Raw genomic sequence first — 12,387 nt, forward strand, 5'->3', positions numbered from 1 at the left:
GAATCACAGAGGTTGGGAAAGACCCCTGGGATCACCAACCGCACCGTGCCCTGAGCACGTCCCTCTACAGCTCTTGAGCACCTCCACGGTCGGTGGCTGCACCACCCCCCTGGGCAGCTTCCCCTGTCTGCTTTCTGCTGCAGACACCACGCAGGCGAGTACCAGCTTGAGAGCAAGCACTACACGGCACTACACGGCACTGCTCGGCACTGCACCGACCCTTCCCGTGCCGGCAGTTCCCCGCTGGCCGCCCCGGCCCCGCACACACCTGTCCCGCCCGCCAGCTGCCGGATGACGGCCCGCGTACGGAACAGCTCTCGGGCTGCCAGCCGCGCGTCCGCGCCGTGCACCGAGTAGTATTCTCCGCGCTCGAAGAAGCGCACGGTGGTGTCGGGCTTCTCGGGCAGTGACAGCACGGCGCGCACGAACCCCGCCTCGGCCCCCGCTCCCTCCGGCCACGCCGCTTCCCGCGGCCCCTCGGCCGCCATGCTGCCGCCTCCCGCCATCGGCCGGCGCGCGCGCGCCACCCCGGCGCCGCCAGCCAATCAGCGTGCGGCTGGCGTGGCGCGTCACCTTAGAGATCATGGAGTCCAACCCCCGGGATTGGAGGCTCTGTGGGGCAGAGCGGCACTGCTACCACTTGTGCCACAGGGGGGATTCCTTGTCCAGACCTTGTATTTTATATTTCCAGACTCATATAGAACCTTTTAAACCTCCTACCCTGATATTCCGGCCTACCAAAATCTTTTGCTCGAGGCTGTGCTCATGCAGCAAAATGAGGCCTTAATAAGTATCGTCAATCACAGCCTTCTTCACAGCAGGGCATCCATGGTGTCAGGTACTGGGGGTTACAGAATCACAGAATGACCCGGGTTGGAAGGGACCTCAAGGATCATGTAGTTCCAACCCCCTGCCTGGCAGGGCCACCAAACATACACCTTTACTACATCAGGTTGCCCAGGGCCCCGTCCAACCTGATCTTGAACACCTCCAAGGAAAACCAGGCCTGACCGCAATAGATGGCATTACTTCTCTTTGTGCTCTTACGTTTGAAGGAGGTGGGCTCCAGGGACCTCATTACCGCCTTCAAAGGAGATAAACAGCCGTTAAAGTATAATTGCTGCCTGTTCAAGTTATTCTCACTCCAGGGCTGGTTACACCTTCTCCTTCAGCAGTCTGCCCGAAGCAACTGTACTGAGCTGCAATCTCCCACTTAGGGAAAGCCACCACCTTCCACTAACGTTCTTCATGGCCAACAGTCCATTATAAACCTCTGCTGTGACAGCTGCTCAACACTGGATCCATCACCACAAGTCATAAGAACCAAAGGATTAAACGCTGCAAATAACAAGTCCAAGTGCCAACATAACCGTGTGGTAGCTAATGCGTTATTTAAAAGCAGAAGGTATATATGCTGGTGACCTATGATATCATAAATAGGGTCAACACAGCACAGCAACTTCCCTGTTTTATTTTGTGGGACACATAGGGTATATCCCCCATTTATGAACACTACACTAGTTTAACATACTTTTCCTGTTTTAGGGAGGAGAAGTCAAAACAAACCACGTTAGCAATCAGATTTGTCATTCAGTTCCTTATCTTGTATCTCATTATTTCTTTGGCAACTGGAGTTACAGCATCTCCTTTATAATTCAGACGCTGGATGGACTACACACATTTACCTGATCATTAGTATCCATTATATGCATTAGTGACTGCCAAAACAAACTTCTTCACACTGTTTACCTCCTGGAACTCAGTTTGGTCAGTCTCTGTGACCGTAAACAGCAATAAAAGCAAAAGCAGTTTTAACCACGCAACAACTTCACAAGGGCTAACTGTGAAAATGGCACTGATGGGATAAGAGCTCTACTGGTATTCAGGGAGCACACGCCAAATCTACCCCCTCCCAACCCTACTAGTGATTAAGTGCTGTTCTATAATAAAAGCTTAGGTAGCAATTTGAAGGAGTAGTCTATATATTCCAGAAGTTGCTGTTTTGTTTGTTTTACAGCACATTTATTTTTATACAAACAACCCATATTACCATTTTACTCTTGTTAGGCATTAAGAGTTGAAAATAAAGCACGAATTTAATTATTAAGGGGAATAAAAAGAAGCCAACTAATCAGGCTAGTAAGAGAATAGATGTTAATACAAACTGATACTTGGATTTCTAGAGTATTTTCACCTGTGCTACGACTGCTTCAAGTCCTCAGCTCCCAAAGCTGGCAGCATGGCAGCTCACAGATCACCACTCCAACATGAAAGAATGAAAAGCCCGTTTCAAAGTTTTATTGTTTCGTCATAAAAAAAAGAAAAAAGGTTACAGCTAGTTCAAATATGTACAAATTGCCATAAAAACAAAGCCATGTTTCATTACACACGAGCCAAATCGTCATCGTGACACGGCTATAAAATCATTGGTTTTAAAAAACACCTCCCACTGGACTAAAAGAACTATTTAAAACATTGATGCTCCAGAAGTGCAGTAGCAGCAGCTGTCAGCACATCTCATGACAAAAATCAGGGAGTGATAGTTGGACTAGAGTAAAAACAGGGCATTGAACTCTCAACAAATAACAAAAGTATCAAGGTCGCTGGTCTAGGCTTCTTTTTGGTCTAGGCTTATTTTAACAATCATTAAGTGAGCACAACTGACTCCTCTTCAGGAAGAATCTTTCAAGAGTTAAGGATCCACGCCTCCCTTGTTTCTGTTGTCTTCTTGTCTGAATCACACTCTGTCTTCAGCCGATTCCAGTTATGCGTTCAGTCCTCTATGCATTTCATTCATTTCCTTCATCTGTGGGTAAGTGGGTAAGGAGAGAACTGTCAGCTTGACCATCCAGTTACATTTGGATTCCTATAGAACTACTCTGCACTCAACATACAATAGCATCATTCCATTCAGTAGGAACTGGGAGGCTCACGCAAATACCTCAAGCAATGAGGCTGGCATTGAAACAGGACTAACAGAGCTTCCTGTGGATTGCATAGCTCTTGCTATAGATATGCAAAACGGTACTTGACACCAGTACTGCCGCTCCCCAGATCCTAGGAAATGCAAATCGCCAATTGCCTCTGAAGCTACTGCAGAAAACACACAGTCGAGTACAGAGATGGAAGCTTGGTTACGGAATGTCAGTGCTTTCATACTCTACTTGAAAACACCTGCAGTTAAAAGCAAGCTTTTAACCTACACAACTCCTGACTAAACCTGGATTCCAACCAACCTGCCCAATTTCCCCAGATACCATCAACAAAAATTACCTCTGCTTTCACGTACTTCCCTTTCCTCCTTCTTGTGAGAACCTGTAAGGAAAGGACAGGTTAACAGCAAAGTTTGATTTTAACTCTTGACTTAAATGTAATTTTATTTGGTTGTGACTCTGAACCTGAAGCTGTCCATTCCCATCCTCCCAGAGGTGAAGGATGAGAGGCTCTCACTTGGCTACTCTAAACTAGGAGGCAAGACAAGTAATAAGACAAGTAACTTCCTCAACCTTAAGTGCTTTTCCCAGCGCTTCATTTTTCATGCAACACCCTTTTGTCATAACAGCATCTTTCCATCACTTCTTCCTCACAATGAAAGAATTTCAGTTTACAAAGGAAACCTTCTGTTAAGAGTCCCACTACCCTGGCATGTTGTGAGATCCTAAATCTCAATGTTACCCTGGCAGCTTTTTAGAACTTACCAGAGCAATAATCCCAGCAACTATTGCTAGTACTATGATAACAATGACAGCAATAACGCCAGCAGTCAGAGACTTCATGGAAAACTCCGGCGGTACTTCATCAATATAGTAAACCAACGGGTTCTGTAACATCAGCGGTTCGTTATCAATACTCATGTTCAGCGGGTTGTTAAGAAAGACGGAATCACCTTTTACCTAACACAGAAAGCAAAAGAGACCTGTGAGCTCAGCTGGCAACAAACTTCATCCAAGCATTGCAACAATTTATTGTGGATTAGCCAACACACAGGAAGGCTACTGGAGATAATGCAACGCATGTAGTCTTTGGAAGAGTTCACCCATGACACTTACATCTTTCTCAAGGTAGTAGGCAACATCAGCTATGTCCACATCTCTAGAGGATTTGTCTGAGGAATTTTGCTTCAAATCAATAGTGATGGAGGGGTTTTCATACTGGAAAAAAAAATTAAAAAAAAATAACCCACACCATTAAAAAAGGGCTAATTTAGATCCAGCTATTAAAAACACGGCAAAATTAAGACCCAACTCGTGGGGTCACATTCTAATTCAAGTTCATGGAACATCTCAAGCAGTTTTTAATAGTATAATTCAAATTCCATGTTTTTGGTGAAAATAATTCATATGTTAAGCAGACAGACATGCAACTTTTCAATATTTAATGTCAGATGCAGCTATTTACTAGTGCCCAGTAAGCAATACTATTTTATCATAGGCTTTCAAAGTGACATGCTGTAGTATTTTTTGCTAAAAAATAAGTGTCTCTTACCACAACACCAGTTATATAGCGTCCATCCAACATGTAACGACTGCTAATTGTATCCTTAATAAGTCTGCAAGGATATTAAAATCATAACCGTTGTTAAGAGCAAAGTCCAATCATACACATCGATTTTTCACAAGCAGGAAAGAACCAGTAACATTTTTTCGTCCTGCAGTGTGTTTGTGGCAGGCTGACCCTCACTGGCAGGTTAAGCTCCAGCCCAGACTCTCACTTTCTCCCTGCTAGCAGCATAGGAGAGAAGGCAAGGCAATAAGAACAAAACCATTACAGGTCATGATAGTTTACTAAATGAAGCAGCAAAAGGAAGAAAGGGGGAAAAAATTCCTCAGCCAGTCTCCAAGCAATAGCTACTCTGGAACCACTCTCCCCAACCCTGATTTATTGCCAAGTATGACTTTTTATGATCTGTGGTATCACTGGTCAATCCAGGTCAGCTGCCTCGGATGCATCACCTCCACAGCCTCCTGCCCATCCCCAAACCTACTCAGCAAGGCAGCAGAGAGAGACACAGACCTTGACACTATGAAAGCAATGTTCAGCAACAGCTCAAACACTGGTGCTTATCAGTACTGTTTTGGTCACTTCTGCTTTGAAAAAAAGTTAACTCCAACACAGCCAGACCCAGCACAACAGTGTTCTGTTAGTAACCAAAAGCAAAGCTGCACTTATGGGAAAACAATTATTGTACTGGCAAAGAGCAGAAGACCTAAAAGTTCTGAGAGTTCGCAGGAAAAGGAGCTATACAGTGGGATTTTTTTTTTCTCCCAATAAGCAAAATAAACCTCACAGCTACAAACACTTTCCTTGCCTTACAAGCTTTGACAAAAAGGGATGATTTGACTTCAGTCAAAACCATTGCTAGCCTACTGTTCTGTCTCCTGTTTCTTCACAGTTCCTCCCTCATCTCTGCCAGTTTAGTTTGTTGAGTTTCTCCTTGTCACCTACCATCTATTTCTTCCTCTATCGGGAGCAATCAATTTCCAAAAGATTAATTTCCATTGCAAATCAAGTTTGAAGGACTTTCATTACTCACACATCAACGATGCCTCATAAACAAATGAACTCATACATTTGACAATGCTTTTAAGCACAGTTACTTAGAAGTACATTAAATATATGATAGCACATGCAGATAGCTTTGCAAGACCTTCAGATCATCACTTACTTTGTTAAAGCGTCAGCATTCAGAGGAGTTTTTCTCTCAGTGTGCTTCACTTCAATGATGATCCACCTGAAGTAGGGTGTAAATACAGTTAGTATTCTTAAAAACACATGCATATAACAGCGTGTAATATTGTTTTTAATCCCATGAAAGGAAAAAAGAAACTCTATGAGGAAAAAAGAAAATGAAACACCTTCCCTCCTCCCCATCGTTTCCAAAGAAAAAAATGACAAGTACTTATTGCTCCATGTTCAGTCCTATGGCATTATTCATAGTGATAAACCCCCGTAAGGCCGATCCAAACACAGGAACGTTTTCAGGTTACAGCACACCCTGTTGAGAAGACTTACGTCGTCCTGACTAATTGATTGCATTTCAAGTCTGCGTCATATTTGTCAGTTCTTCTAACACCGGCCGTGTTCACACACCAACAGGTGGTTCCATTGCACTGCTTTGCCTTGAAGATACCAGTATTTTCACACTCGGGATCGTAAAGACCATCAGTATCTTGAAACGCATCTTTGGGTTTCTCACGGCGGCCTGACTTTGTGTTTGTCATTTCAGCTTTCATCAGCAGGCATTTGGAAGTCACTAAAAATAACCAGAAAGTCACATTACACAACACCACGAGTGACTGGAACAAAGCTCCCAGGCTGGGAAGGCACAAGGTTACAACAGACGCGACAGCACCTGACGCCATTACAAGGAAGAGCAGGCGCCCACGATGTAGGTGGTGAATAACATCAACACAGCGGGGTATCCAAGAGCAAACATTTATGAACTCTAGGCTACCTCAAACTAAGAGTACTGTATCGTACAGAAGCTCTAGGTTGGAGGGAGAAGTTTGGATGAGTAGTTACAAGGAAGCCAAGAATCAGAGACACCCTGGCCATCGGGGATGAGCTGTTAAAGAGTATCCATACAAGTGACACGGTCAGAATTAGAAAGGCTCCAATGCCAGTCGGTTGGCGTGGGGGCCTATGAGAGCCCTTCCTCCCCTCACTATCGTTATCTGCCGAGAGCTCAGGGCCCATCCAGCACAGCCAGGCCGTTCAGAGCAGCAGGCTTTACTCACAGGTCTCGCAGTTGACGGGCATGTTGGATCCGATGGCGTTGCAGGTGCAGACGTTGTTGGTCAGCTTGCAGTTGGAGACGCGTTTGTTCTTCGCACAGCTACACTCTGCAAGAGACAAGCGGCCGTGAGCGCGGCGCTCCCCGGGGCGAGGCGGCAGGGGAAAGGCCGAGCAGCCGCCCCTCGATCCCTGAAGCGCGACGGCTCCGTGCCCCAAGCACCGCTCCCCGCGGGACCCCTCCCGACCATCGCCCGCCCCTCGGAGCCCAGCCGGCCCGAGGACGAAGCGGCGCCCGCAGCCCCCGGAGGGGAAGCGCCGTCCCGGCGGAGAGGGGGCGCCATTTTGTGGCGCTTCAGGGGCCGCTCCGGGGGGACGGAGGGGGTCGCGGTGCGGGCGGACACTCACCGTCCTGAGCGCAGGCAGCGGCGCAGAGCAGCAGCAGGAGCGCGGCCCCGCGGAGCAGCTCCATGGCTTCGCGGTCGCGGAGGGGCCGGGGAAAGGCTGCCGAGGAGCGGGGCTGCGGAGAGAGAGCGCTGCGTGCGCGGCGGGACCCGGTGTGAGCCGCCCGACAGGTCAGGCAGGTGCTGGTGGTGATGGGCCGCGCCCTGCCGGCTCCGGTTACACCTGGGACGGCACCGCCCCTCGGACTGCAGCGCTGTTCAACCGCCTCCTCCTCCCCCCGCACCTGGGCGAAACTGGAGAGAGCAGGGCGGGCCCGATCTCACCTACCTGCCCTTGTCCGGCCCAAATATAGCCTCTTCCGGCAGCACGGCGGGGAAGCGAGCTGGGATGGGCGGTGGGAGCGCCCCGAGGCGCGGCCGATGCTGAGGGAGAGGGGGTGAAACTGCGCGGCCTGGGGGCGGCGGATGGGGAAGGGGAAGGGGAAGGCTACCCCCGCCTGAGGGCACGGAGTCACTGGGAGACGGCCCTGCGCTCATCTCATGGCCGTCCTGCCATGTGCTGTCAGCGCTTGGTCGGGGTCCCTTCTGTGGTAGCGAACACTGAACTCATTGACAGAAATACTGATAAACCCTCGGGAAAAACGATCAAACAAACAGAAAAAAAAGATCAAACTAGATCACTGTTGGGCATAGTGCGTGCTTTCTTAAGCTTCTTCTATACATGTATTTCATAAACAGTGTGGTGAACTACACACTAGGTAGCTCTGCTTTAGGCCTGCTCTGGAGGGGTTGCTCATCCAGTAAATGCCGTCAGCTTCACAGGACACAAAATGGTCGGCAGCGTGAAAGTAGAGGAGGAAAGGCAGGAAAGGCTGCTGCTGTTGTTAGAATTGCTTTTCAACCATGACGGTGATGCGAAAGCGTAAGACAAAAGGTAGGCAGGGAATACCAAAAGCGTTTTCTGATATAGGTATTTTTTAATGCTTTGGTTTATTCAATAACAAAGGCCTGGATCTTTCAGAAAGATACAGCGGTGTCCTGGAAACTAAGTGGTTTTAGTGAAAGAAAACCAGAATGATGCTCTGCCTTTGTGAGAAATCAATGAAATTGCCAAAGACAGTTGAAACTTCCTCTTGCCCTTGTTTACATTGGCTGTGCAATACAAACACGTTGCCACTCCTTTTTTAGGTGCAGACCTGGATAATGAAACTGTTTAGAACCTTTGTGTGTTCTGAAAAGTAAGCCTGGCGTAGTTATCTTTGTGATCCTGTCTCTGCACAGCTGTGTTTGTGCTGCTTCTTGGCTTTTGTGTTCGCCATAGTCTACAGGGCTCTGCTGAAATCAAAGAGGAGCTGCCTCATAGGGGTCCCAGTTAAAGGAGTGTTCTCTGGGGCTGGGTATGGCTTGCTTGAGACTCTTCCAGAATCTTCTTCTTGCAGTTTTGAGTGGCTTAATAATACTCTTCAGGTCTAGTTTTAGGCGACCTGAATTAACAGCGTCATCTTAGCAAAGGGAAATCTTGGAAAGACTGGAAAATCTCAGGCATAGACTTTTCAGTGTTGCTGTCAGATTCAGTGTATTTCAGCCTTGCTGAGCTGTCAGCAATACGAAGCCCTACCATAACTGCAGTGAAAAGATGGGTGCTTTCTGTAGAAGAGTATTTGATTTCGCCCCAATTTGCAGAACTAATGCAGATTTTGTTATCTTTATTTCCTCAGCATTCCAAATAGAATGAAGTTGTTGTCTATACGTATTGACATCGCTCAGTACCTTAGAAACAGAGGGAATTGCTCTCCATGATGTTGTTCTCAAGCACTGGGAATGAAGGGCCATTCTCAATAGCATGAATTTTAATCTCTTTCCAGGTTATTTTGAGGGAAGTTTCTCCATAGAATCCAAGTCAGTGGAGCAGGCATATGTTTAAAAAGGTAAAACAATGCAAATATTGAAACTCCTTCATACAGAGACATCCCAGTCAGTGTCTCAGGAGGTGAGAGGGGGAGCATACATTCTTCAGTGACTCATTGTACAGCTCTCAAGGTAGGGTCTTTCTCACTGCTTACAAATAGGACGCTTTTATCAACAGTGGGAGATGCCTTCTTATCGAATAGCTGAATGCTTATGAGGCAGTATGGTGCAGGCTAGTTGTGGTTTACACTCATTAAAGCATAATTATGGCTCAGGCCTATTACAGTTTAAGCGCTACAAACACATTACTGGTTCTATCATGCATCAAAAATGTTTTGACTACTAGGCTTAAGGGAACATGTAAACCCATCTTTGACAAACTGGCATCATCTGGGCTTTTCAGTTTTTGCTCTTTGGTTTATATCTGCTCTGGATCTGTTTGGAGACTAAAGTTAGTTCACTTCAGAACTAAACTTCAAGAGCCATGGAGGCCAGTGGGAGATTTTCCATTGACTTCAGTGAATTGTTCAGGTCTGAGGAGATAAATCCATCTCTTTCAGAAGGCAGTAAGAGTTGGGGTGATAATGGGACCCAGCCTGGGTCTTTACCAAGTGATTTGGGTGAATGGGCTTGTGACACTCCGCAGACACAGTAAATGGACAAAATCTGCTTTCAGGGAAAGTTGCAAGAATCTGTGAGTCACTCCTGAAGCACCAGGAAATGCTGAAGGTGGGGCTGTGACTTGTACTGTGGTCAACAGATGGAGAGATGAGTGGGGAGAGGATGACAGGTTTCGCTGGAGTATTTGGCAATCCAGCTCTTAAATGAGATTTATTTTTTTTTCAAGTGGCTTCAATCTTGGCCACTTTTGGGTGTTCTCTTCTGAGGATGACCAAAGGTTTGTCCTTAACAAATAGGCCATATATTATGCCACAGTGCCAAAAAACAAGTGCTACTGCTGTCTGCCCACAAAATGATGTTTGAAAACTTGTGATGGTTGGTTGAGTCTGATGAAGTTATGAACATGCAGAAACAGTCTTACACTCCAGAGCATCAAGTCTGTTGTAAACTCAGACACTTCCTATTAGGATACTTGTGTAATGTTTGTGTTCTTCTTGTTTTTTCATTGCAGATTCCACTGTTTACATAAAATGAAGCCTTGAAAAGACCACAGGAAGAGACAGAACTGCCAAATTATTATAGTGTCTTGTCCACTATGTGTTTCTGAAGATGCCAGACCTTCACAAACCAACGTGTGCTTCTGCTCCAATAACTGTACCAACGCTGACTTCTTTTTGAACAGCATCACATACAGATAAGTGCTATTTTTGCCCTGTTTCTGTATCGTTTTGAATACTGAAAGTTTATAAATGTAGCAGTGTTTGTTTTGCTGGAATTGTCATGCACACTGGAGGTGGAAATTAGATGAGAGGCAGTGGCAACACCCAAAGGCCTGTCCTCACCTTGGAAGCCCACAGCTTGATACTCCATCAAGCTTCCAACCTTTGGCTGAAAGTAAGAGTGTCTGAGGCAAGCAGAGGTTGGTTCAGAGGTTCTTAAAACTAGACCTGGTGCAACCACAGGAGAGAAATGCTCATGTAATTGACGTGTGTTCTATTTGCATCTTTGAGGATTATAGAAACCAGCCTGTCTGTTACATGTGGCATCCTCACCTTTCTTCTAGGGCTTGGTCTTAGCTCCAGTGGGTGGGGTCACTAACAGACTCATCATCTCTCACTTTACTGCCCTGGAAACACATCTTCATGACTCTTATACCTACAGAGCACATAGAAGATCTCTTATCAGCATTCAAAGCTGCTTAAAATGCACAGCATGAGAAGTAAAAACTGGAGTAAGTCTGTGTCCAGCCTACTTTGTAGCTGAGAGGTGAGCATATTCAAAGCAGATGGTTATACAGGCCGATAGCTGTCCTGTTTCTCAGTATGGTGGCAGTACTTCCTTTGCAACCTGGAGGTGTCTGCCATTAAATTTCCTTGTGTTGGATTTGTGTATGTGCGCAGGCAAGCTAGAGTAGATTTGTGGTATGTCAGTCAGCTAATGCACAATAGGAGCCCATGAATGGAGTTAGACCTGGCAGTTTGCAGAACACATCTATTCCTCAAAGAAAACAGGGTCACAGCGTGCACACAGGCAGTTTCCATGGAGCAGTGAACCTGCTATAAATCCCCACCCAGTCTTGCCTCATTGCAACACGTATGTGTAGTCATACCCATAGCAAAGGTGAACAAATAGTCCCATGAGACAGAAAAATCAAAGCCCACAAACACCACATAGCAAAGCACCGTGAGCCACAGAGAGCAGGGGGAAAGAAGTCAGGTGTGCCATAGCTCACAGTGTGCGGTGAAACTGAAATAAATGGCTTTTCTGTTGAAACACCTTTCCTTTCCTAGTTTATCCTGTATTTGTTTGTTTATTTATTTCTGTCTCAGTTACCATTAGCTGCTACCAAAGTCCATCTGTTTTGCTTTGTACTTTAATTTACAGCCCTTGTTAGTCATTTTATTGCTTTAAATTCTGACCAAGAGAACTTTTACAACTTGTGATTACTGAACTCAGGGAAACCAGAGCTTTTTGAGATGGCACAGGGGGGTAATTATAGAGCCCATTGCTTCTTGGGAGGGGCATTCAATGTTTAACAAACTGTGGCAAGTCTCATTTAACCCTTTGGAGCCTGGACCATTGGATGGCAGTGAAAAAGCAAACGTCAGCTCTCTCCAGCTCACAACGTCATTCACCTATTTTTAGTCTTTTAAGTTTTGCTTTTCTGCTACTGAACCTGGGGCTGTTTCTTTCATCGCAGCATTGTGAGGATAGGAACTGAAATACTTGCGTATGAAAACGTTTCTTTCCTTAATTTGGAAATTACTGCTGTGTTATTGTTGATTAATCCTTTCATAGTCTTCTGAGTGCCCTGCTGTCAAAATAAAGTCTCTTGACAAAAGAGAAATTATACTCTCTTAATTACCGCTATTGTTTCATATTACAGGGGCTGTGGTCGTGGACAAAGATTCAATTGTGTTCAGCAGCATAAAAACAGTATAAATAGATACCTTGTGCTTGAAAGGGTTTGTGATCTGAATTATGCAACCAGTAAACCGTGAGTTAAAGCTGAACTTAGGAACGGGGCACGAGATCAGAAGGATTTATAGAGTTGGTCCGATTACAGAATCATAAGCCAGCTAACTAGAGTCTGAAGGCTCTCGCCTATTCCTCATCCACGCAGCCAGCTGTTAGTTTAAGTAATGGTTTATTTGTATTTTATTTAAATTTTTTAAAATTTAAATTAAAAAGAACAAACCTTCAGAAAAATACTAGGACTTTG

At 45.7% G+C, this 12,387-nt stretch overlaps 2 protein-coding genes and 1 long non-coding RNA gene across 4 annotated transcripts in view; 1 reads left to right on the forward strand and 2 right to left on the reverse strand.

The window, feature by feature from the left end:
* The window catches only part of MSH2 (mutS homolog 2), a 22,474-nt gene extending 21,952 nt beyond the window's left edge, over positions 1–522 (reverse strand). The window contains exon 1 of the mRNA XM_015856944.3: positions 269–522. Within this exon, the coding sequence (XP_015712430.2) occupies positions 269–506 (238 nt within the window). The 5' untranslated portion in view covers positions 507–522. The remainder of the gene's footprint in view (positions 1–268) is intronic.
* Positions 1–12,002, forward strand: part of LOC146761282 (uncharacterized) — a 17,637-nt gene extending 5,635 nt beyond the window's left edge. The window contains exons 1-3 of one of the 2 annotated variants that reach the window (XR_014944463.1): positions 7,501–8,070; positions 9,002–9,064; positions 10,177–12,002. This is a non-coding gene — a long non-coding RNA (uncharacterized LOC146761282). Of the gene's footprint in view, positions 1–7,500; positions 8,071–9,001; positions 9,065–10,176 lie in introns of those variants that run through there. The other variant, XR_014944462.1, reaches the window with a different exon arrangement.
* On the reverse strand, positions 2,284–7,293 carry EPCAM (epithelial cell adhesion molecule). The gene is made up of 9 exons (XM_015856910.3): positions 7,141–7,293; positions 6,738–6,842; positions 6,013–6,253; positions 5,666–5,731; positions 4,486–4,549; positions 4,050–4,151; positions 3,699–3,893; positions 3,274–3,315; positions 2,284–2,806 (listed from the first exon to the last, which is right to left on the reverse strand). The coding sequence occupies exons 1-9, from the start codon at positions 7,202–7,204 to the stop codon at positions 2,765–2,767; spliced, it is 921 nt and encodes a 306-aa protein (XP_015712396.2). The 5' UTR covers positions 7,205–7,293; the 3' UTR covers positions 2,284–2,764.
* Positions 12,003–12,387: the final 385 nt, after the last annotated feature.

Source organism: Coturnix japonica, chromosome 3 (assembly GCF_054131305.1).
Source record: "Coturnix japonica strain WE chromosome 3, WE-NBRP24, whole genome shotgun sequence".
Lineage (NCBI taxonomy): Eukaryota > Metazoa > Chordata > Aves > Galliformes > Phasianidae > Coturnix > Coturnix japonica.

Coding starts and splice junctions, on each gene's coding strand:
- EPCAM (XM_015856910.3), bottom strand. CDS start 7,204: ATGGAGCTGCTCCGCGGGGCCGCGCTCCTGCTGCTGCTCTGCGCCGCT. Junction 3,894..4,049: donor CCTACTACCTTGAGAAAGAT/GTAAGTGTCATG, acceptor TTTCTGTGTTAG/GTAAAAGGTGATTCCGTCTT. Junction 3,316..3,698: donor TTGCTGGGATTATTGCTCTG/GTAAGTTCTAAA, acceptor CTTTCCTTACAG/GTTCTCACAAGAAGGAGGAA.